The sequence below is a fragment of the Dendropsophus ebraccatus genome, chromosome 12 (assembly GCF_027789765.1).
Source record: "Dendropsophus ebraccatus isolate aDenEbr1 chromosome 12, aDenEbr1.pat, whole genome shotgun sequence".
NCBI lineage: Eukaryota > Metazoa > Chordata > Amphibia > Anura > Hylidae > Dendropsophus > Dendropsophus ebraccatus.
The window spans coordinates 28,991,162-29,015,815 of record NC_091465.1 but is presented as its reverse complement, the minus strand read 5'-3'; the positions used below and the strand labels follow the sequence as shown (position 1 = coordinate 29,015,815).

The following is a 24,654-nucleotide window of genomic DNA, read 5'->3' as shown; positions in this document are numbered from 1 at the left end:
TTATCGTTGGTGGGGTGGTTTACACTGTTTGTAAATGGTAACCAAGAGTCCAATTATTTTTGTGGGATTTTTTTTTAGCAGCTTGGGGGGCTGCTTTAACCTCTTAAGGACATATGACGTACCCGTACGTCATATGTCCTCATTAGCACTTCAAAGCGGGGCCGCGCGGCGACCCCGCTTTGAAGCGCCGCGGTCCCGGGTGCCGCGTGTAGCCCGGAACCGCCGCTATTAGCGGGCACGCTCCGATCGCCGTGCCCGCTAATTAGCTAATCGGAGGCAGCTATCAAAGTTGACAGCTGCCTCCGATTACCGGAGGCAACCGTTCCCTGGTGTCTAGTGGGGGAGATCGCTCCTCCAGGACATTGTCCTGGAGGAGCGATCTCCCTGTCTGATGCCGGCCGGGGACGCGTCCAAGATGGCGCTGTCCCCGACTCGGCACTCGTTCACTTCCGGCTGCAGCAGCCGAAAGCAAACGAGTGCCTATCTCATTGATCTCTGCAGCATATCTATGCTGCAGAGATCTCAATGAGAGATCAAAGTATATATACTAGAAGTCCCCCAGGGGGCTTCTAGTATATGTGTAAAAAAAAAAAAAAAAGTGTTGTTTATAGTAAAAAAAGCCCCCCCCCCCCCTAAAAAAAAAAGTCTGAATCACCCCCCTTTTCCCAGGTTTTAAATAAAAGTAAACAAATAAATAAATAAACATGTTTGGTATCGCCGCGTGCTTAATCGCCCGAACTATTAATTAATCACATTCCTGATCTCGCACGGTAAACGGCGTCAGTGCTAAATTGCGCATTTTTGGTCGCATCAAATCCAGAAAAAATGTAATAAAAAGCGATCAAAAAGTCGTATATGCGCAATCAAGGTACCGATAGAAAGAACACATCATGGCACAAAAAATTACACCGCACACAGCCCCATAGACCAAAGGATAAAAGCGCTATAAGCCTGGGAATGGAGCGATTTTAAGGAACATATATTTGTTAACAATGGTTTGAATTTTTTATAGGCCATCAGATACAATATAAGTTATACATGTTATATATCGTTTTAATCGTAACGACTTGTGGAACATATATAACAAGTCAGTTTTACCCCAGGGCGAATGGCGTAAAAACACAGAAATGCGTTTTTTTTCAATTTTACCACACTTTGAATTTTTTTCTGGTTTCGTCGTGTACCAAATGCAAAAATTCAGCCTGTCATTGCAAAGTACAATTAGTAACGCAAAAAATAAGGGCTCATGTGGGTTTCTAGGTGGAAAAATGCAAGTGCTATGGCCTTTTAAACACAAGGAGAAAAAGGGGTTAAACTATTTTCATGTCTGTAGTGGGTCTGTAGCTTGCCATTGCGGTGAGCTGTTTGTGTGTGTGTTTATACAGAGGTGTAGCTAGGGTCTCCTGCACCCGGGGAAAAGATTCAATTTTGCACCCCCTTCCCCCCCCTGTGTGCACAGTAAACAAGTGGGGCCCATATCATCCTTTCACTGCTCCGCAGTAGTGATGAGCGAATAGTGATATGTACGAATATCGTACGGATATTCGACTATTCGATCAAATATTCCATCCCATTAAAGTCTATGGGAACAAGTATTCAATTATTGAAAAAAATCTACTCGACCACTTGGAGGAAAAAACGGAAGCTGGGGGATTTGAACGCTTATCGAATACTTATCGAATATTTGGCAAACTATTCAATAATATTCGATAGATCTAATACCTTACTATTCAATCGAATATCTATTCGATTGAACATTATTCGCTCATCACTACTCTCCAGCTGTTGCAAAACTACAACTCCCATCATACATGGACAGTCAAAGCTAAAACTTTGGCTGTCCAGACATGATGGGAGTTGTAGTTCTGCAACAGCTGGAGAGCGAAGGTTCCCCACCCCTGCAGATAGTAGGTGAGGTTTATATAAATGTGATATATATTCAGAGGGGGCAGTTTTTAAGGGGTTAAGTATAGAATAATGTACAACCAGACCCCTGAATAAACACTGGACCCCAACTCTCATGTGTCTCTCACCATCCCAGACTGGTGTCACCCTGTACCCCCCTGTCCCCCTCCCCTGCCCAGACTGTGCACCCCTGATTGTTCTCCCCTTTCCACACACCTGTATCATCTTTCTTCCTCCTCCATAGTGCAGTGTACATACAGGACCTGCAGTGACATCATAGTCACATGTCAAGGTCCTTCACCATCTCTTTCCTGTACTGTATCCTGGCTGCTCTTTAGCCATGATTTGCGCAAAATCACAGTAAAAATGCAGCGATTTTGCGCAAATTATAGCTAAACAGCAGCCAGGATACAGTACAGTATGGGAAATACCTTTGATGAAGTAAAAATCGCCCCCTGTCTCCCCACAATGACAGAGGGCAGGAGCTTCCAGGCTGCCTCATCCACTGTGATCCTTCTCTCTCTGCTCCCTGTGATGGCGCCCCCCCTGGTCTCGGCGCCTGGGGTAGCTGCCCCCCTTGACCACCCCTAGCTATGGGCCTGGTTTATAATTTGATCAAACCATATTGCCTCATGTACCACTTGCAGGTCTCTGATGCTCTCTGAGTCCCTAACCAAAAAACAACACTGTGACGGTCAGCAAACGTAAACTCTGCAAAGCATGCGCAAGCAGGGAAGGGAGGCCCCAAAATGGCCCTGCAACCCCAATGTCACAAGACCAAACCCCATGCCCCCCCCCCCCCCAAACAGAGCAAACACCAAGAGCAGACACCAAGCAACACAAGTGTGAAGAGCTGTTACCCCTCACCATAGCTCCGGCAGGTAGAATGAGAGAACACAAGGAGGTACTTACCATATGTACACAAGTCCTTCCTGTTAACTTGGATCACATGGGTCCTACAAAGGAGGAGTGCTAGCCACAATAAAAAAAAGGGACAGAATACATAAAATATGCACAAGCCTAAAGGACAGAAATGGCTGCACATCGCACCCATGATTGACACGAAAGCTTGTTCAGCTACATTAAAAACCAACATCAGAAGTTAGTATATAATTTGATCAAACCATATTGCCTCATGTACCATGTGCAGGTCTCTGATACACAAGTCCCTAACCAAAAAACAACACTGTGCCAGTCAGCGGACGCAAACCCCGCGAAGCGTGCGCAAGCAAAGAAGGGGGGCCACGGTATGGCCCTGCAACCCCAATGTCACAGGACCAGACCTGCACGTAGTACATGAGGCAATATGGTTTGATCAAATTATATACTAACTTCTGATGTTGGTTTTTAATGTAGCTGAACAAGCTTTCAGGTAAACCATGGGATGTGCAGCCATTTCTGTCTTTTAGGAAAGTGAATTTAATGTCTGATGGCTGCGAATCAGAACTCGTCAGATTTGCTTCGCTTATCTCTAGTCACCAACATTTCAAAAGTCAAAACCTGAACACTTTAGTTCCGTCCCAAAATGGATAAAAATATGAAATTCTGTAAATACATGTACACTAGCAGTGGTTATTATTTCAGCGTGCCCTGATCAGTCTACGTGGAACTTTTGTGTTAATTGGCACTGGCACATAGAGGACTGGATTAGGTTGCTAGTTCTCCTGCTGTTTATAAGAGTCTCTGTGCACCATTCTGTGTTAAACAGGCAATGCCATTTCAAACAACTTCCCTTGATGTGAGGGCCCACGTGACTCCTAAACATATTTGTACATCACTTCATTAACCAAAAATGATTCCTTACCACAGGAAAACAACTCTACAGCTGTTATCACTAGGTTTCCCACTTCTCTGCAATGTGCTGTCCACTGCATGTGGTCAGTAGATTTCTGTCTCTAGTAACAGCTAGAGCAGGACAAATTACAGGAAGTAAGTTGAGCCTTAGCATGTGCTATGTGCAGGAAAGCAAGCTTGGGCTGTGTTTCTGCAACTTGCAAAGTTTTCTTGCTGAAGATGATCTACACCAGTCATATCAAACTCTGGCCACTCAGGCCAGGACCGCCACGGCCAGTGATTGGCTGAGCAACCTGTCAGCTGAGACAGGCCGTTCTGAAGCTGGAGCGAGCGGACCTGAGAAGCACAGAGCAAGAGGAGCCCTGCAGCCTGGACAGGTAATGTATAAAGTTGTTAAATTATTATCGGGCCGTGTAATAGGCCCAGTAAACGAGCACCGATCTAGCAGATCGGCGCTCATTTACAGGTATTATCACCATTACCACCCTAACTCTTTCCTAGCATGACCCTGCTGCTGTTTCCCTTCTACTTACATAGCACCTTGCAAACCCAATGCATCAGCAACCTTTTTCTCCCTCTACATGCCATGTAGCACTGTACTGTGTAAATGACACTCTAGCACAGCGCAAACACTTTCACCAACTGTATGTCATGGCATAGCAGTAAGAATTAGGTGCTGTGGCCAGAAAGGAGGTTACTGTGTGTGTACTACTGGCAATAAGACCCAGCTGTGCACCCCCCCCCCCCCCCCCCCAAAAAAAAGTGAGATTGAAAAATGGCTGTGCACTATGTAGGGGACTGTCAGGGGCTCAATTACAACAATGAGAACAGTAGAATCATCTTTTCCCCACCATGATGGGTTCACCTAACCACCACAAAATTTGCATGAAATCTGAATTTCATTGATTTCAATATGTAAACTGCAACCATGTGCAATTCTGCTTTGATAACTAACATATCAATCCTTGATGAGGATTCCCTAAGAAATTCTGCCATTGCACTTGGAAATTCTGCTCTAAATATGCTTTGACAAGGAATTGGGGAAAATTTGACAAGATTTGCTCTACAGTTCATAAGGATATTTTTACTCGGTTCTTTACTCATTGCAAACATACCCTCAAGGTGATCATACACCTACAATAACTGTCAGCCAAGTGTTATCACTCCCATCCTCCCCATAGACATTAATGTTCTGCACAGCTAAATGTTCCTGCGTTCTTTATGTAGAGAGGAGGGGTAAGCCTCAGCCAGGCAGCTCTGGCGGCTGCTTATCTCTCCACGAAGAAAGGGATCGAGCAGTTAAAATTAATCACATAGAAAAAGAAACAATACTTTCTCCAGCTCATTTAAAACATTCTTGTTACTTTGTTCAAACATAATTAAAGGCCAATGCATTTAGGGTCTTCTGACCCTTAGACCTCATTCACATGTCCAGTGTTTTTCATGGAGCGTCATTTTGTCCGTTCTATGAAATACAGTCTTGGGGGTCGGGGGAGAGATGGGAGCGTGGGAGAGATGGGAGCGGGTGACAGGAGGGGGGGGGAAGAGACGGGAGTGGTGACAGGAGTGGAGGAGGGGACGGGAGAGGGAGACAGTAGCGGGGTAGAGACGGGAGCGGGGACAGGAGCGGGGGAGAGACGGGAGAGGGTGACAGAAGTTGGGGAGAGACGGGAGAGGGTGATAGGAGTTGGGGAGAGACGGGAGCGAGTGACAAGAGCAGTGGGGAGGCATCCATGCCGCCATCCACACTATGACCTGTCCTATTTTTTTTCGCGGCAAGGATCATGGCACGGATGGTGTGAATTCACACATGGGATTTAATTGGTCCTAAAATTTTACAGGACGTGTAAATAAGGCTTAGTTACTAGAGATGAGCGAATACGATTCGATCGAGTAGGTATTCGAAAGATTTGAATTAAATCGAGTAGTGAGGCGAATACACGGGAAACATTCGAAAGCCCTCCTATCGCAGTTGGCGCTTTTTTTTAATCCAATGACTACGCAGGAAGGCCGTGAGGGACTCTGGGAGTATGCACACAGTGCGAAAACGGCGTCTACCCTCATTGGATGCCTGACCTCAAATCTTAAAGCGACTCTGTACCCACAATCTGACCGCCCCAAAGCGCCTGTACCTTCGGATAGCTGCTTTTAATCCAGGATCTGTCTTGGGGTCTGTTCGGCAGGTGATGCAGTTATTGTCATAAAAAATAATTTTAAAATTACAGCCCCGTGCCCTACGGGCGTATCTGTGCCCTAACTTTGCTCCACCCCCTCCGTCCCTCCTCCCCACCCTCTTCATCATTGGGAATTCCACTGGAACATTTACTCCTGTTTAAACACTGCACAGGTGTCTTAATGATCCAGCCCATGTGCTGTGGTAACACAGGTGGTGAATAGGAGGCAATCTGCCTGGAGCATTCCTAATGAGGAGGAGTGTGGAGAGGAGGGACGGAGGGGTGGTGCAAAGTTAGGGCACAGATACACCCGTAGGGCACGGGGATGCAATTTTAAAAGTAATTTTTTATGAACTTTGTTTAAAACTGCGATTCACTCATCTCTAGTAAGAAACCTACATTCATCCTCAGCGCCCCGTGCGCTATAGGGAGATATCAGTAGGCTAGATTCAATCAATAAACATTCTATTTATAATCCTGGTTCTATCATACACACACATATATATATATTAAACTAAGTTTTTGTTAAATCCATTAAAACTAAGGATAAAACTGTGGTAAGGTTCCGATAATTGTATAAACTACGACGTGCCACTATGGGCGACCAGTCTCCGTCACTCAGTATACTGTATATCTCACTGTCATGACAGAAGAAGCCCACATTGCTGTGGTTACTGTTACTATAGAAACACGGCCCGGAGTGAAGGGGTTTCTTACACAACTGGTTATTAAGACATTTTTAATTTATTTGTCTGTTTCCTGGATATTTTATTTTTGGATGTGACATGAGGAACAAGTTCTCCCCTCTCCAGCTAATTGCACTTGATAACAACATTCACTGTAAACACTGGCTTCTTTAATTAGAAATTGCAAATGGCATATTTTTTCCTATGTGTTCAATTAAAGTTAGGAAAAGAAAAAAAAAATTCAGCTTTATTGAGAGACGAGTATAATGATGTGCAGAGAACTGCTGAGAGGGAATGGATCACTATTAGGTGTTTGGCGTGTAAGAGGTTAATGCTGTGGCGGTGTTCAGCCGAAGAAGTCAACAAGCTATTTGTTCGGCTAGAATACTTAGTTGTTGACCACTATCAACACCATGAACACCATGTCAGCACAGATCACATAGGCTAGTGCTGGGAAGAGAGATTGAAGGGGTATTCCTATCTGAAGATGATTTGTCCTATCCAGGGGCGTAGCTAGGATTCATGGATCCCCACAGCAAGAAACTGTACAGGGCCCCATTAATCCTGTACGTCCCTCCCCATACACACATGATCCTGCCATGGGTACTGTGAGCTGTAGTTACCATTGAGGTATGCTATGTTTTGTCGTATGGGTCCCGTAGCAGTTGTGTGGTCTGCCTCTACGGTAGCTACACCACTGGTCCTATCCATAGGAAAGGAGATAAGCCGATCAGTGGGTTCTTACTGCTGGAACTGGGATTGTTTAGGACGGTAACATTTGGAAGGATCATCAAAACTCAAAAGGTAGGAAAGATGGTTGTCACTGATGAGTTTGTCTTATGTTCTTTGTCAGAAGGGCCTGCTGGACTCCTATGGAGAAAAAAAAATTCAAGTGTACCTGTCGAAGTCTGCTGACCTGATCAGCAGTTAATTCCTCCTAATGTACGTGACTACCATTTTGATCCATTGGGGGTCATGAGCATTACAGTTTAGGCATGTTCATATAAATAGATACCTGAACTGCCAGCCGCAGAGAAGAATTCACTGCCGATGAGATCAGGGTGAAAAAGTAAGGGCCCTATTACACAGGACAATTATTGTGCGAAAAATCGCTATATCGTTCGAATTTAAACGATAATCGTTCTGTGTAATTGCAGGCAACGATCAAAAAATCGTACGTATGTCGTTGATTTAGATCTGAATCTAAAATTATTCATGATCTGAATCACATTTGCAGGGAGGAATTGTTCAACATTCCTCCATTATGTTGTGAAAATTTATATATAGGAAACATTTACTAGAGGAGATTGCTACAAACTGGTTCTACCGTTTTTTTTTAAAAGGGTTTTATTATTATTTTTCTCCCTGCACTGTGGATGTTTTCTCAATGCTCTTAATAAAATACATGAATACAATACAATTGTATTAGTTGAGTCAGATATGGATCTTTAATTTAATTCAGATAATATTTAGACCATATGTGTTTGTAAATGAATGCAGAAATCCAGGCAATTCCAAAGGGTTCATTTACTTTTTCTTAGAAATGTAAACGTGAACATTTTTTTTTTTAAATATTGGAATGCAAAATTCAAAGAATTATTAACTGGCATTGTCATGAAAGTAAAATTACTAAATTTACTCTTGTGAAATATTGAAATTTTTTTGAAAAATCCCAATTTTTTTTTTTTTTGCAAAGTAAATCAATATTATACGGTTAAATAATTTTATTTAATAGATTTTGGTAGTTTACAAACTTTGTTAAAACATTTAATATATTGAAGTTTAGTATAACCAAGGAATAAAGTAAACTAATGAAAAAGAAAATATAAAACAATAAAAATTAATGGATGTATAAAGAAAATCGTAAAACCACATTCTAAAACATACATCTAGGATGCAGACATAAATCAAGGTTAAAAAAAAGAAAGAGAAAAAAATATCAGGAAAAAAAAAAAAAGTTTTACAGCCGTAATACATACCGAGGGGAAAGGGGTTAAAATTTTTCATTTGCCATCTTTTGTTTTAAAACATACCATATTCAGAAAATTTTTATGGCAGTGCAAAAAATAAAATAAAGTTGTACTTTAAAGGTGCTATATACAGCAGCAGTTTAAAAATATCACGTTTCACATTGGTAAAGCAGTGCAGAAAATTGTTAACATACTGGATGGTCAGGAATAGTCTTCAGTAGAGAGGAGGACAGACCTCCATGAATGAATGGACAGAACCAATATATTCTGGGAATATCTAAAAGTTATGGTGTCCAGTGGAGTATTGCAAACCCAATGTAAACCTGACAATTTAAAAATATATACAGTACTATAAGTGCTTTATAATTTCAGGAGTCCAGTCCAGTCCCAAAACTAAAGTATAGATTTCTCCCCATCGAGGTATATCTTGCATGGACAATTTATCAAATACATGATATAAATGCTACGTAGATTTATTTAATCACAACAGTGTTTTATTGTGGTCCAAATTTATCCAAGGATTCCGATGTAAACTTAGTGGTCGAAAGAGAATCCATACAGAACCCTTTGGTTATTGCACAAGCTCCTTCCGGATTTCCTCTTTCTTCTATGGAATTACCGTTAACCAGATTTTGAAGTCTTTGTCGTTCTTGGGCTTGTTTTGCTCTGTTGGCAATGTATCTTACTCTGCTCTGGCTTCTGGAGGATGTCCTCCTAAGAAGATTCATGCTGTCGTCCTCATACTGAATGGGTTGAAATTCGGTGGGGGAAGTGATGTCGTTTTCTTTCTCAAAACTTGTCAACTTCTTGAGTTGCTCTGTAAGAGAATCTGTAGACGTAGCGGAGGGATTCATACCAGCTGGTCTCCTCTGAGCTCTCATAGACCTTGTAATAAAGCTCCTGCTAATGCTTCGATACTTGCTTTCAAAATTGCATGATATATCATCTGAGGTCAAGTCTCCAAGACTTTTGGACATTGACTGGGTGGCTGTTACTTTATTATTGTTGGGTTTTTTTGTGGTCTGTTTGAGGCTCTCTACATATAGTCTATTCCAAGTGTTCCTTCTTGGTAAGGGCGGCAATACTTCTTCGGGGGTTCTAGCTAGAGGCCTAGGACAAAGTTCATCTATTGCTTTGGTGCTGGATATTAAATTAGGATTGGACTTGCTTTTGGTTACCCCAAAAGAGGCTCCCCTAGCCAGAGTAGTTGCTGATCTTGGTCGGATGCTATTTTGTAAATTAATACTATCAAAGTTATCATCGGAGATATCAAGATCCAGCAAGTGTTTCTGTGCTAAATTAGGCAAAGAAAGGTCAATCACTGTGTCGTTAGAAGATTTACTGGAAGACGAAGACATGCTGTCCCTATGACTGTTGAACTCTAACTTACTCCATATCCTATCATTAACGGTGGCATCAGAATACACCTCCGCCACCGGAGACTGTAATGTCGAGTTTAAGGCTGAGCTACTTGAAATAACATGACCTTCACTCTTTGTTCTTCTGACAGATACAGGAGGTCCATTACGGACCATGGATGATTGCTGGGGAAATCGATCAGGCTTTGGTCTCAGAATACCAAGAGGTAAAGGGGTCACTACTGGGGCGTGCTTTATTTGCTGTTCAGAAGATTTGGTAATTTTCTGTATCTCTGAACTATTGCTCCTTTGAACAAAGAACCTTTCACCCTGACTCCCTTTTGATTGACAGATCTTCTCTCTCGACACATCAGCTAATAAAGACAATCCCGGCTTCATGTTGATAGAATTGATGGTAATTGTGGATTCTTGTTTGCCATTGGCATTATTGTGCGCATTAACATTCTTGTATGTTTTTTCTGAATTTTCAGTGCTTGTGATTGGACCATTGGCCGGCTGGATTATCTTGCCAACGGCTAGATCATTTATCCGATTTCCTCTGGACGTATTTTCAAAGCTATTAGCTACACTAGGACATTCAGATGGAGATCCTGCTGAATTCATACACCCTATAAGGTCTTCATTTGTAATTGAGGCAACAGGCTGGAGAAATGTAGGACCAGGAAGAGGTATCTGCTTGGCAAAGGTGGGTTCTTCTGTAATAGTTTCAAGACTGCATAAAGAAGAGACCGACCTACAAATTGAGATTTTTCTGGCATCTGTGAAAAAAAAAAAAGTAAAGTTAGTTATCACTTCAGTCACAGAGCACTACACACCTACAGTAGATGGCAATGAAGATGCATGCATCTGCAGCCAGAATATAGACAATGCAGTAACATCTAGGAGGTCTGTCCGAATGATTGAAACCACCACCACCACTTTTTATATGAACCCCCCACCCCTTAGATCCCACATTAGAATTGGCATGGCATCAGTTTTCAGGATTAAGAAAATTTGTCTACTTTCTTCCAAAAAGGGCTTGACACTCATAAATTGTGTCTAGTATTAGGGTGCATTCACACTACTGAATCCATGTGGAGAACATCTCGCGGATTCGACCACTCGCCCCCGCTTGACTCTCCGCACATGCCATAGACTCCATTCTATGCTCGGGCAGATTCCGATGTCCGCCCAAAGAATTGACATATGTATTCTTTGGATGGACAGTGGAATCTGCCCGTGCATGGAATGGAGTATATGGCATGGGCGGAGAGTCAAGCTAGAGCGCACGGGGGTGAGCAACAGAATTTGCAGGATGTCCTCCGCACAGATTCCGTAGTGTGAACACGCCCTTACAGTTTGGCCCCACTGATGTAAACATGTAAGCTAAACTGCAATACCACACCCAACCTGTAGACAGCTGTGGTGCTGTGTTTAAGGAGAGCATCCCTGAACAACCCAAGTCTTCGTTCCTTAAGAAACATGACTAACATATTCCACCACAAGAGGCCAGCAGCTATCTTGCTCATGTTTCAGAAGCTGGAGCGACATTGTTGGCAAATCTGCATCAAAGTGACGGAGACGGGACCTGTATGCATCTATTTTTTAATATATGACACATGCACTGTATACTAGACTGAAGCTGGCGTTCACAGGGTCAAGCCATTAGTCGTACTTTATAACACTGTGGTTGCCACATGTGCGGAACACTATGTCCATAATTTACAAGCAAACTTGTGCTGCATGTGGACGTGGTTTGTCTGCTCGGAGCAGCTGTAATGTCAAAACTAAATACATGTCGTAGATCAGGTGCACTAATGACAATTGGTTTCGTAGAAAACAAGACCTCAAAACATTACCAATACAACCTCCATAGGAACTATGTCATCTCAATTCATTTTGGTTGACTTGTATTGCATAGCTATATAGTGAATGGACATAGAATTGTTGAGAATAGCCATCTACTGCACATGTAAAGGGCATAGGGCTTGTTGTTATAACCACATGCAGAGTTTGCTGGACACGTAACACAGCATGCAACATGCACTTACTGTTCCAGACAGGATGAAAAGTATCAGGACTCAATAGAGGAAACAATGACTGAACAGACAGTGCCTCATGTACCCACAATCCCTTTCAATTTATGACAATGTAGAAGTATTAAGGGTGGAATTGAAGTTGCCTTATTTCTGCCTCATATGAAACTATGAAACTGCCATGAAAAGTACAAAGCAGCCACATCAACCAGAGAGAACACAAACATGGCTTAGTTGCTGCAGCTTCCTAAGAATTCATTTCATTATAGAATATAAAGGTCCATATATCATACTATTTACTGTTTAGTCCATTCAACCACTCAGTATACGTGTATGATTGAGATAGAAGGCTCAGTGCTGAAAGTCTAATTCTATCATGCAGGGGAGGGAGGAGGCATGCATGCTGCAGCTCAGCACAGCCTTTATTACTCTTGACCATAAAAGTAAAACTTGATTTGTAAACAGCCATTGGTCATTTTTTTTTATCTTCCTATCAGCTATCTGCCCATGTCTGCAGCATGATATAGAGCTGACAGAGTCACTTTGAATATTTGTCCCACTGTTAAAAAAAAAAAAAAAAAAAAAAAATATGAGACACTCAGACAGTCTATTCTAGTGGGAAAACTGCTCAAAAACTAGGCTCTTTTATTTATTTCCCCCAGTGTTTCAAAGGTGTGTGAGAGCTATAAAGTAAAAAGCTCCTACAGAGTGTTGAATGATTGGGCCCACCAGTGACCCTCTTCCCATCTACACACGTCTAACTATAATCATCAACTTTGCACACATAGGACATATCTATGTTTTTTTAAGAGCAAAGACCCAAAAGGCAAGATGTCAGCTGTAGGCAGGGTCGCCTTCTGCTGGACCACTGAGGTCCTTCACTGAGTGCGGGCCTAACAGAGGATCCTCTGGTAATCTGGTGGTCCAGCCTAACCCCTAATGTACAAAGCACATGAATATCACCACCTTTAAGTTTCTACAAGAACCTGATATGGCACACATATGCAAGCTGAAAAAAATACGGCTTTACAATTTTATCAAGACTCACATCAAGATCAATGAGAGAAAAAAAAAAAAAAGGTAAAATGAAACTATTTTATAGCATTGACGTTGTGTCACGAGACGTCTTGTCCAAATCTATCTATTTTTTTAATTTGACAAGTCTTGACAAAACAAAACTCAGCCAAGAATCAGCCCCATTCATACAGCCGTGAAAACAGCACACAGTTACCTGAACCCTCTTGTCCTTTCAGTCTTTTACTAGAGAGACAGAGAAGTACAAGTGAAGAGGAAGAACGCAGGAGAGAAGTTAGTCAGGAGAAGATTCAAGGTGATCTCTATATACATGACATACGCAGACAGGAGGACGCATGAACGTCTAGACAGACAAACGTACAGTATCTGAAGACATCTTGCTATGTAATGTACTTCAGTCAGAGCATCCATTTATAGTCACAAACAAAAAGCCACTTGCTATGGCTGTCAAGCCAGAAAAAGAAATAGGAATATACCGGAGACAATTTATAAAACATTACAGCATTCTGCATTTTCTCTATTAGAGTCCTATTACATGGGATGACTATTGGCCAAAACACTCCAATATTCCTCTGTGTAATAGAGCCAGTCATAAACCAATGAACGAGAAAAAGGTTAGTTTGTCGACTGATCATATCTTCTAAGTTGGGTAAAAGACCATTGTTATTCCAAAAACTAAAGATGACACAAATGCTCTGGCTGAGTAACATCACAGACCAATAAAGACGTTACACAATAGACAGACATAACAAACATTAAAACATACAACGTAGTGGCTAAAGTAATGGCACTAATGTCTAGAGACTAAAACGCAACGAAAATGACACTACATAAAAAAAAAAAAAAAACTAATGTAACTCCACATTGTTACTGATTTCTACAACAGTGATGGTGGGACATAATATATATCTTACCAGTAAAGAATATAGGGGATTTACTTCGAATTTCCTCCAACTTTTGAACGAACAAGGCATTCATTTCCCTTTGTAGGGTACCCACTTGCCTTCGGGAATTTTCATGCCAGCCCATTGACAGTTCTGGACTTCCAAGGCTCTCAAGGCTGCTTGAGTTAGAGGATATAGAACCACTGCCCACAGGGACCAAATTAACAGTACTTCCGTACCTGCCACCTGTTTGGCATTGCCATCGTTGTCTAGGATGACTTTTCATCCCAGCACATTTGGATTCTCCATTTTTCTTTCCCGGTATTACAATGGATTGTGAGTTTCTGGGTGGATCGTCCGTGTTCCCATTGTCATTGAGAGCTAGTAAGTCTGTCTGTTGCCTTCTTGGCTGATCTGTGATACCATAATATTTCAGTTCTAACCTTTCTTCTTGCACACTACTATACTGCTCATGAGCTGGAGTATCATGTATAATAGGTTTGCTGCTGCTGTTATCGCTCCACTTACAGTCTAAATCTGGACTCTCTTTAGAGCCAATCACGCATTTCATACAGTTGGTTGCCATCCCGATCCTACCTGAACCATTCATTGCGCAACGAGCAAACACACCTGGTCTATGAGCAGGACTGTCCGGATGAGGGGCTCTATCGGACCTCCGTAAGGGTTCACTGAACGTCGTACACCTAGAGATACGAACGTGGCTTTTGCTTTTACCAGAGCTTATACTCTTACCTTTCAAACTCTTGCTGTGTAATTCCATGGGAGTACCCTCCCTGGACGGAAGAATTGGAGAAGCACTTTCGGGCTCTTTATCAAAGCGTGGTATGGATGAATCGTCCGTCTCTCTATCTTCACTAGCTCCTTCTGAGCTGTTGTCTTTGGAGTCAATAGCAATTTCTGGAAAGCCCTTTTTGTTTTTTTGCTGGCCTTTCGTTGGAGCGCTGGCAGTTCTTCTTAATATATGACTACTAATGGAATGTTTCCGGTGAAGCTGTCCAGCAGCATGACTGTCCAGAGATGCTTGTTTTGGATTTCTCAGAAACAGACCTTTTAAGCCCACGGCCTGCTTGACCTGGATGGAAGGCAACCACAAAAAGAAAGAAAATTAAAAGCTGCCTCGTCCATCGTATGGCAAACAATGTAATGTCATGTTTTATCCGCATGTAGGTGAATACTGTTGATCAAAAAACAAACAAGTTGGATAAAGTAAATTAAAAAAGTTATAAATATTTTAAGGTTTTAGAAAATTTGTGGCAAAAATAAAAAAAATGGTGAGTTTGAAATGGCTGAAATGCCCTTTAAAAGTTATGGACAGTAAAAAGAAAAACGTTCTCCCCAAATCACAATGTGTTCCTATATCACTTAGCATTTTCATAGATTTTTTTGAAAAGTCAGGACACTCGGCATTGATGTTAGCATCTGTAAACCAATCATCAAATGTGGCTGATGAGAGACATGCAGATTCAATAATATGAATGCTACCATTTAACTTCCTTTTCATTTTAGTAGGAACACTCCAGGCAAAACAGAGTTAGTGTTATGGTGGAGCAGGGTCCGAGGAGGCGGTGCATGAACACTCTTGCTGTGTTTTGCAATGCTCCCTTAGGCTCAACACTAACACAAATGTGATTTTGCCTAGTGTGTTTCTTTAAGTGGAGGCTTGGAACTGAGAAAATGCTACAAAAAAAAAAGAATGATATTAGCATTGTGGTCCTTTCACAATGATCACTGGTGACTACAACAGGGCCACAAATCAAAGGAGGATCTATAGCAACCCATCTGCAATATTCTGTGTTCAGTTTATCCACCATATTGCTTGTTTCCAATGATAGATCTTCCATTTTGTCTATGACTGGATCAATGATATTCTTCACTCAAGTTTCTCTATGTAGTCTAAGTGTTACTACCCAAAGTGTCAATGTGTTTTATTATAGCTATGATAACCCAAGGTGCTGCATAACACTTTTAAGATCTCTAGATACCACCGTTTAAAGGGCTCATCCAGCACCAGAAAAACATGGCCACTTTCTTCCCGAGACAGCACCGCACTTGTCTCCAGTCCAGGTGTGGTTTGCAATTAAGCTCCATTCGCGTCAATGTAACTGACTAACAAAACCTGCACCCAAACTGGAGACAAGAGTGGTGCTGTCTCTGGAAGAAAGTGGGCATTTTTTTGTAGTGCTGGATAACTCACTTTAATTTATGGCACTTAAAAAGAACCCATCAACTCCACCGACATGTCTGTTTTAGTAAATACTTGCATTCCCCATGATATTTTAAAGCATATTTTCCTAGAATGCTGCTTGATGCAATGATGACATTTCCCATACTAAAAATATATTACATGTATATACCTTTAAGAAATATTATTGGTGTTTATGTGCTATGTAATGTTGGTGCCCCTGCAGGCTGCACTTGTATAGGCATTAAACAGTGCTGTCAAGTCATTTGGCAGTATACCTGATACCAGGAACAAGGCTCCAGTGTAACCAGGAGAGGGGCAATAGGTGTATCTATAATAATAAGTATATGCAATATGTGCAGTAGGGTACATGATGTGAGGGAGACCAGCTAGAAGACAACAAGTCACTGAGTCACTAAGTAGCAGGCTAATGGGTTGCCATGTAGGATGGTGTAAGTTGGTGTCTAGACAAGGAGTAACAAACAGTAAGATCTCAGATGTCACCACTAAAAGTTGCCTATGTGGCCCATGAGCCTGGAAGAAAGAAATGATTGCCCACTAGTCCAGTGAAAGGCACATATGGTACCAAGTCTGTGTGTGTTTTCTGAGATTGGAGGAGTAAAGGACTGGTCTGCAAAGGCTGAACTGAAAGTCTAAACGTCCTTCTGGCAAGTGTAGATAGAGCGCACAATACCACGTGGGTAAGCTGACCCTAGTTTACTTTAAGTAAAAATACATTTAGGGTATGTTCACACTGAGTAAAATCATTGGAATTCCAATGTTCTTTGCGCAGAGCGTGGCGGAAGCAAAGGCGCGCAAGCCCTCCCATAGAGATTCTGTGGGACTTCGAGGTAGGCCGATTTTACCCAGTGTGAACATACCCTTACAGTGAAATTCACAATGTTGCCCTATAATAGGACTAGGACTCCAGTGGTGTTGGGTGGCATGCAGGTTTGTATATATGCAGCTAAAGTAGTGAGAAGGAAATTCTGTGAAATGTAATGGTCTGACACTATGGAGGCACTGTTGTTGCAACCCTACAAAATAGTGGCTAGGCAGGGCAGGCAGTGACACAGGGCTGTGTCCCAGGGAGCCAGAGCAACACTGTTGGTGTGGGCAGGGGCTATAGGCTATATCTTGTGTAAAACGGGTCCTCATGGTCCACTGGGTGTCGTAAGAGACCACAAAAATATTGCTGATTTGGTGTTTGCAACATTGAAGAGTATAAAGAAATCATGATGCATATTATGCCACTTAAAGTGACTGTAACCAGTAAGCATCCATGCCTCTGTGGGACCCAAGAAAAAAACAACAACACACTTGTTCCTATCAAAATGAATCTGACATTTCAGCGGGTGTCTTCCACCCTTGTTAATGGATGGCGTCCTTACAAATTCTCTCATATTGACATTTCCTGGAAGAACAGCACAATGCAGAGTTCTAGGGAAAGTAACGCTATTTGGTGAGGCATACAAGTATTTGCTCAACATGTCAAGAGAGCTGACAGATCCTTTATAAAAGGATACACATTGTGGCTTATACATTGTGTTCTTACCATTTGTAGGTGCCACTATCCTGTCAGATGGAAGGTTGGGATAATAACATTAAGCAAATAACAGAGACTTGTGGACTGATCCATCTCTCAGCTACTTGCAATAATCTAGCATATTAATTCACTATTGCTACTGTACATAAAATCAAGGCGTTTTAGGAAATTAAAGGAACACTACATGAAAAATGGATACACATGCATAGTGAGAACTTGAAGGTGTGGTTAGAGTCACAGCCACTCAAACATGACCATAGATAGAACCAATCCACTCAGCATTACACCGTATCAGATGTTACTGGAGTGTTCCTTTAAGAAGAAGAATAATACTGATGGGCCTGGACCCTCTCCCTCGTATATAAGGCCGACAAAAGAGAACATGCAAACAATTCACATAAATAGATTAAGTGGAAAAGAGCGACAATGGGCCGAGAACACGGTACATTTCCCTTACAGTAAAAAAAAAAAAAAAGAACAATGTCATTAGAGATGTGATGGCTTCTGTATTAATCAGAAAATTCACAATAAACAAGAACAAACAATGGTGAGATATATAGGAGGAACAGTGCAAATTGTGTCATCCACATGTGTGAGCTTCTCCAGGCAGAGCACAGCACATTGCTGTCAGCAGAAGCGAGAGATGCTGGGACCACAAGTTGTACTGTGGATACGTTTATGGAACATAAGTACATTCTCTGGGGTGGATGGAAATGATGGAGAATGTATTTCTGGCATTCTTGCAACATTCCATGTATATTTGCCAACCTCTTGGTTCCAATCTATAGGAAACATTCATGACCTCTGACATCTGCCTCAGCTATAAAAAAAAAATTCACTTTATGTTGTGAATGGCTCATGCATTATTAATAGGGACACTGCCTGCTAGGCCTGTATGATCACAGTATAGCCGTGTCTGATCATTGATTCCCATCTGTACAATAATGAGCTTCATATCATCATCCTCCTCTCTTCGCCTCAAGTGACAAAATGAAAATAATAAAACAACAAAAGGAGAGGTTGCCAAAAGCTGCGGCCAATAGAAATCAGATTGTACGGGTCTTATGCAATATAGTATCGGTTATAGGATAGGATATGGTTGTATGTAATGCAATATAAAAGGCCATAAAAAAGCACTAAAAGGAAAAAGGCAAAATTATTTATTTTTAAAGTGACTATCTTTTCTGTCTAGGGAACTATATTTTAAAGAGTCAGTGGGTCTCAAGCCGAATAAACCGCTGGCACCGTAATGTAGTATTTATGGTATAGATCATGTGATGTGGACATTGTGTGACAATGTAGCTTTGTTCAATACTACATAGAGTCACAGATGAGGTGTGACGTACCACAAGCTGCCAGCCCAGTGTCGGACTGGCCCACCAGAGGCCCAGAGGCTCCAGATACCCCACTATGTCAGCCCCTCGCCTCTTCCCTGCACCGAAAGCCAAGCCCCAGAGACATGGCAAAAAGAGGGATGCAAGCCAGAAGCATAACGGCTATGCTAACTCCCTTCCATAAACTATGGAGACAGGGATCAGCTTCTAGCACCAGGAAAGGGCAGGGAGATGGCATAGGTCATTGACAATGCGACATGATGCAGGATGGCATGCCTTTTTGCTCCACCCTTCAGCTTCCAAGGTGAAGAGGCATGTCCAGGGGTATAGCCTTTTTTTTAACTGTAAAAGTAATTCCCTGGTCAAGTCCTTTAATTTTTAAAATATTTTGATATAATGGTCAGAGATCCTTTTTTTAAGGCCCAGAGGCCCAAGCTCTGCACAAAGTTAAAGGAGATTTCCATTGTTTTTGGGTTCATTAATGTTTTTTAAGCAAACCTCCCTGCAAGCTTAGCGGGGGAAATCAGATAAACATGCACTTTTTGATCATCTATTTCCAATTACGGCTATGTCCACACACCGTCAAAGTGACAGATATTTTTATTGAACGTCGGTCATTTATCAACAAACCACCACTCTGGTTCCTGGCAGCTTCCTGGTTAGATAGAGGACCTGGGATGTGACATGTCAGGCCTGTTCAGCCAGTCAGCTGCCAAGGCCAACCACTTACTGACCCCGCTACAGCCCAGGTCCTCTCTCTAACCACAAAGTGACCGTGGACCAGAGCGGTGGTATGCAGCCACCAGTGCTGGAGCCGGGGAATCGAGTGCACATTATTTCATTTATCCTCCACCTCCCCGGCACTTTGGCAAAAAAGCCTACTGCCTAGAATTCTCCTTTAATTCCTGTGTTTTGAATGAAGGGGCAAGTTGGCTTTGTGTTTAAACGAGTATAGCCAGTCTATTTATTGTCTAAGGAGTTGCCAGAGATGACTGACTACAATGCTACCTTCAGCAGCTTCCATAGATAATCAATAGAGCAGTGGTGTGCATAACAACCTTTCCAACCACTTCAGGTTTTTGTGGGAGATTATGGGGGTCCGACCGCTGGATCCCCCCTCCCCTTTGTATAGGGGATGAGTTATAGTACCCGTTAAAGTGAATTAGTTTACCAAATTTACCCCCTTATTAAAACATTAGAATTATTTTCCTAGGACTGCTGTTATTCCCTTTATTTAGCAGTACTGTTGTTTCATCGTGTTTAGCATCCCAATTAGGGGTGTACTATAGATCTTAATGGTTTATGATGAAAAAAATTGTTTTGGTTGATACCATAAAATTTAAATGCAGATGCTAAAGTAACCAAATGCACCTTAATGTTTCTACATTGCAGATGGTTTTTGAAGGTAATCTGTTACTCTGTGTTCATCCACCTGACAGTGTAACACAGAAAAACATTGCAGGGTCCAAGTCACATTTGAGAGCAAAAACAGCTTGGGCCATGGATTTAGAAATAGCTTTTTTTCCCCCCATTAAATCATAATGGGTTACTTCTGCTAAATGAGCTGTTGAGCACATCAATATCAGCAGGCTGCACGTCAATTAATTGTTCTTCTGAGACCAAAACCTAGAAGAGCCCTAAACCAAATGCGGTAATTTTTTTTCAATGAAAAATTTATGAAGGTACAAAGCCTCCTGGGAGTTGACACTAGGTACATTACATTGACGCGGAGAACTACAATGTTTGTGGGGGGAGAGAAATTGGCAAATATACAGATCGACTTAAATGCAAACATTCTCTAACGGAGGAAAATAAAAGATTAAATGCATTCACAAGAGAATCGTGATGGGAAACAATCCATCCACCTATGAAATGAATTGGTGAGTTATCAGGTATGAGGATGAAGTGCCGCTGTTTGTAATGCATTCTCTATGTGCGTGTAAAACAAACAGAAAATAAATCCTCTAAATGTAACTGCATATCAGAATGTTATTTTGCATCCCAGATCAAATGCAATATCAAATTGTTAATAAAAAAAATTTAATAAATTAAATAAAAAAAAAGACACATTTAGAAGGCGATCCAGAATGGCTTTGTTGTGCTTAAAGAGAATTGAGATATTGAGTTTTTGAAATTATGCTTGTACTGGAAATGAAGGCACAGTCTTAAAGGGCTTGAATATGTCTATAAGTCTTGGGGCTTCCAAATTTTGTTTGTAAAATACAGTCGTAGATAGGGCCATAAATTACTTGTGAAATAGACAGGGATTTCTTTTCAACTAGCGTTAAAGCATTTGGAAGGGGAGTAATCACCAAACAGCAAAATAAGAAAAAGAAAAAAAATGTAACTCAAAATTTAGAGACTGTTGACCTGATAAAACATGGGCAAGAAATGTCTAACTTGCTGCCAAGTCTTCTAGTTTATTATGTGGGGGTTTGAGGTTAGACATTATTGGCTTATCACTAGGATATCCCATACATGGAAGTGGCATTGGCACTAGGGGGCGCTATTTATTTTCTGTCTAGTCTGCCTAGCTTCCTTTACATAGTGCACTTCTGATTGGTCAAACATACCACGCTGTTCATGTCAAGGCTGAGAGGTGCCGATACGGTCCAGTTCTCTCGTAACACTGCCATTTCATTCTAGTAATTTCGAAGGGTCAAAGTGGTCGGACCTCTGTCAATCATTTGTAGCATAATATGATACAACTCTCTCCGTTTGGAGTTATGCATTAAGGTTAGTTGGTCAGCTCTAGTCATGCTCAGACCTTAAGTGACATAGAGGGCATGCTGAGCCGCAGCTTGCATGCCTCCTCACTCCTCCACCCTTTCTTGCCTTGACTAACTGGAGTGGTGGCAGTTGAGTACTATCTCTATGACACTTGTCCCTAAAAATTACTTTTGACATGTCATCAGACATGTTAAAAGTCATTGATCACAGTTGGTCTCACTGCTGAGACTTGCTTTGATCAGAAGATACAGTCATAGTGAGATTTCGGAAGTACAATGCACTTTCCGGCCAGTTGCGCAGTCCGTCAATATTTTCAATCTAAGTTTAAGAGAAAATATTGGCGGAATAGGCAGCTGGTCGAGGAGAGGATCACCATCTCTCCCTGGCTATATCTTCTGATCAGAGCAGGTCTCAGCAGTGAGACCCACTGTGATAAATAACTTTTGATATGTCTTATTTTTAGTGACAATGCCCATTTAAGTTTTAAGCCGACAAATTTCCTTTAAGGTTAACAGCCAATACACCACACACCTATCAACCTATAAGATTACAAACAATTTTTGTCAATTTCTTATTTAGTAAATCAAATGCCATGGGTTTTCACAGGCCCAAATATTTTGTTTTTAATTCCAAGGGGGTTAGAAAAGAGCAAAACAACACAAAAAAAATCCTAGCATCTCCATGCTGAATTAACATGATCTATGGTCCAAGACCTTATAGTCTATAAATTTTAAACAAATTTGGGAAAAACTGAATTTTGGGGAAAATCTGACTTTTTTTTTTTAACCATACGAATATACATACAAATAATAATCTTTCAAATACCTTGGGCCTTCCAGATCTGCTACAAAACCTGGAATTTAGATTTTCTGACCACGGACCTCAAGGAGGACAGTTTAGGCCCCTTGCACATATCCGCATGTGAATCTATAATATGGACGTGTGTGAGGGGCCAAAAATGTGTAAAAAATTTTTTTATAAATTCTCAAATAATGTATATCGATAGACTATTATGAATATTACAAACAATTATAGGGCCAGTACAATTTGTGTGGCGACAATTAAATAATTTTTTTTTTATGCATTTGTGACCCTGACATGGTTGCCCAAAATCAAGAGGTGAAGACAAGGAGAGGAGGTAGAACTTTGTTAATTTTTAAAACAGTTTGTAAGCCTAATGAGATTATCTCACAATAACAACAATAGATATTATAAAGGGGGGGGGACTCAGCTTGCCACCCCTTTCTCAGTTAGACAGCAGCATTCACTCTCATGCCATCCATGTAATGGCCACATATGGCGCAGTATCAACTGCAAGGGAAATGTAGGGTTCATAGCAACATCCTTCAGCAATTCTTAATTTGTTGGAGGTATGTGAAATTGGTTTATTTACTTCCCTCTAAAATTGGGTTAACCATTTTGTGTGTCCTGTGGTCCCAATCTTTTACGACCATTTACGACTAAGTATACCTGTAATCATATGTTCGCCCATATATTCCCAGGAAAACAGACTATTTGAGGGGCATTTAAAGCCTTTTTGAGGGGCCGGTATAAGTTGTTTACTATGCATTGGATTCCCGACTGTACAAATTTCAATAAATATTTCAGGAAGAGAAGGGAACAGAATAACATAAGAAAGAACAGATAGCAAAGTAAACAAAACTGAACAAAAACAGTAAATGCAAGACAACAAGTAACAAACAAAAATTAAACATAGAGACATGAAACAAAAGAGGAAAGGATCTGAAATGCAGATTGCCTTATTTTCACCCTGGATCAGCTTCATAAATGGTCTTCTTGAGGCAGTGAATGGCCTATTAGTAGTAGAACAATCCATATAATGAACTGATTGTTTTAATGTGTCAGTAGGCAACAATGATGCTTATGAGTTGACTTGTCAGAAACATGCAGAATGTGTGAGTGTTTCTCACTCACTACACCTTCCTGCGACATGAGGGGGGTACCTTCATGGCTCCTAAATAGTCTCTGCTTCTAAAAGTAGATTTTTGACACAGAGAAGTCCACTGAAATCACAAACAGACAGAGTAAAGGCAAATCAGAAAGAAACAACATTAAGAGTGAAGAGAAGAACTTCACAGCTAAAGTAAATAAGAGAACAAACAGTGGAACATTATGCAAGTTAGACAGACCACATACAGTAAGACGCAACAGAGAGCTTGTTCAGAGAGACAACTTTGAGGATTTAAAGGGTTTGAGGGTTTCGGGGCTTTGATGCTGCCCATGGGCAGAGAGAGGGGTTTGTGCTGCAGTTAAACAGAAAAAGATTGAATATTTGGCAAATGCACATTTCCAGGTAACAGTACACAGCTGTAACAAGAAGGAATGGAAGGAATCTTAAGACAGGTTAGGAACAAAGTTAAGAACAATGGACATGGCAACAGCCCACACAGTTTTTTTTAAACCTTTCTTATAACTCATTTATTGCACTTTTTTTTACACTAATTTTTTGTTTATGCTTCATGTTAATTTTTTTTCTGAATATTAATGTCTCAAAATCAGAGAAATTCTTTGACCTAGAAGAAATCTTTTCAATTGATCAACAATTTTGCCCATAAGGACTGCATCATGTCAATACTTTAAAGTCAATGGACCCTTTTGAAAATATCTTGTCTGGAAAAAAATAAAAATAAAAGTAGTGCAAAAACATTTTCTCCAAATATATGCTTACTTTTGTTTCTACTGAGTACTGTATGAGCTCTATTTTCTGTTTACACTTGTACACAACCTGTATGGTTCTCCTGCAGACTGCCTTGTGTGTGCTTTCCTCTCTTTCTTCAACCTATGTGAGCTTTTCTCCAGGGTGTGCCCCCCTTTCACCATCTACTATACGAGCTACTCTGTAACCTTACCCTGCTGTTATTTTTAACATAGAGAGAGAGCGCAGAAAATAGAGGGAGCTAAACTATAATTGTATGGGTCCCATAGCAGTTGTTATTCTTGCACACATAATAAGGAAAAAAAGATCTTCCGAGAAGCTT

General features: G+C 41.2%; 1 protein-coding gene across 5 annotated transcripts in view; it reads right to left on the bottom strand.

Annotated features, from left to right (window-relative positions):
- Positions 1 to 8,435: 8,435 nt before the first annotated feature.
- Positions 8,436 to 24,654, bottom strand: part of PLCH2 (phospholipase C eta 2) — a 518,781-nt gene continuing 502,562 nt past the window's right edge. For all 5 annotated transcript variants that reach the window (XM_069948824.1, XM_069948825.1, XM_069948829.1 and 2 more), the window contains 2 exons: positions 14,596 to 14,935; positions 8,436 to 10,666 (listed from right to left, as the gene is read on the bottom strand). In XM_069948824.1, coding sequence (XP_069804925.1) covers positions 9,024 to 10,666; positions 14,596 to 14,935 — 1,983 coding nt within the window. In that variant the 3' untranslated portion in view covers positions 8,436 to 9,023. The remainder of the gene's footprint in view (positions 10,667 to 14,595; positions 14,936 to 24,654) is intronic.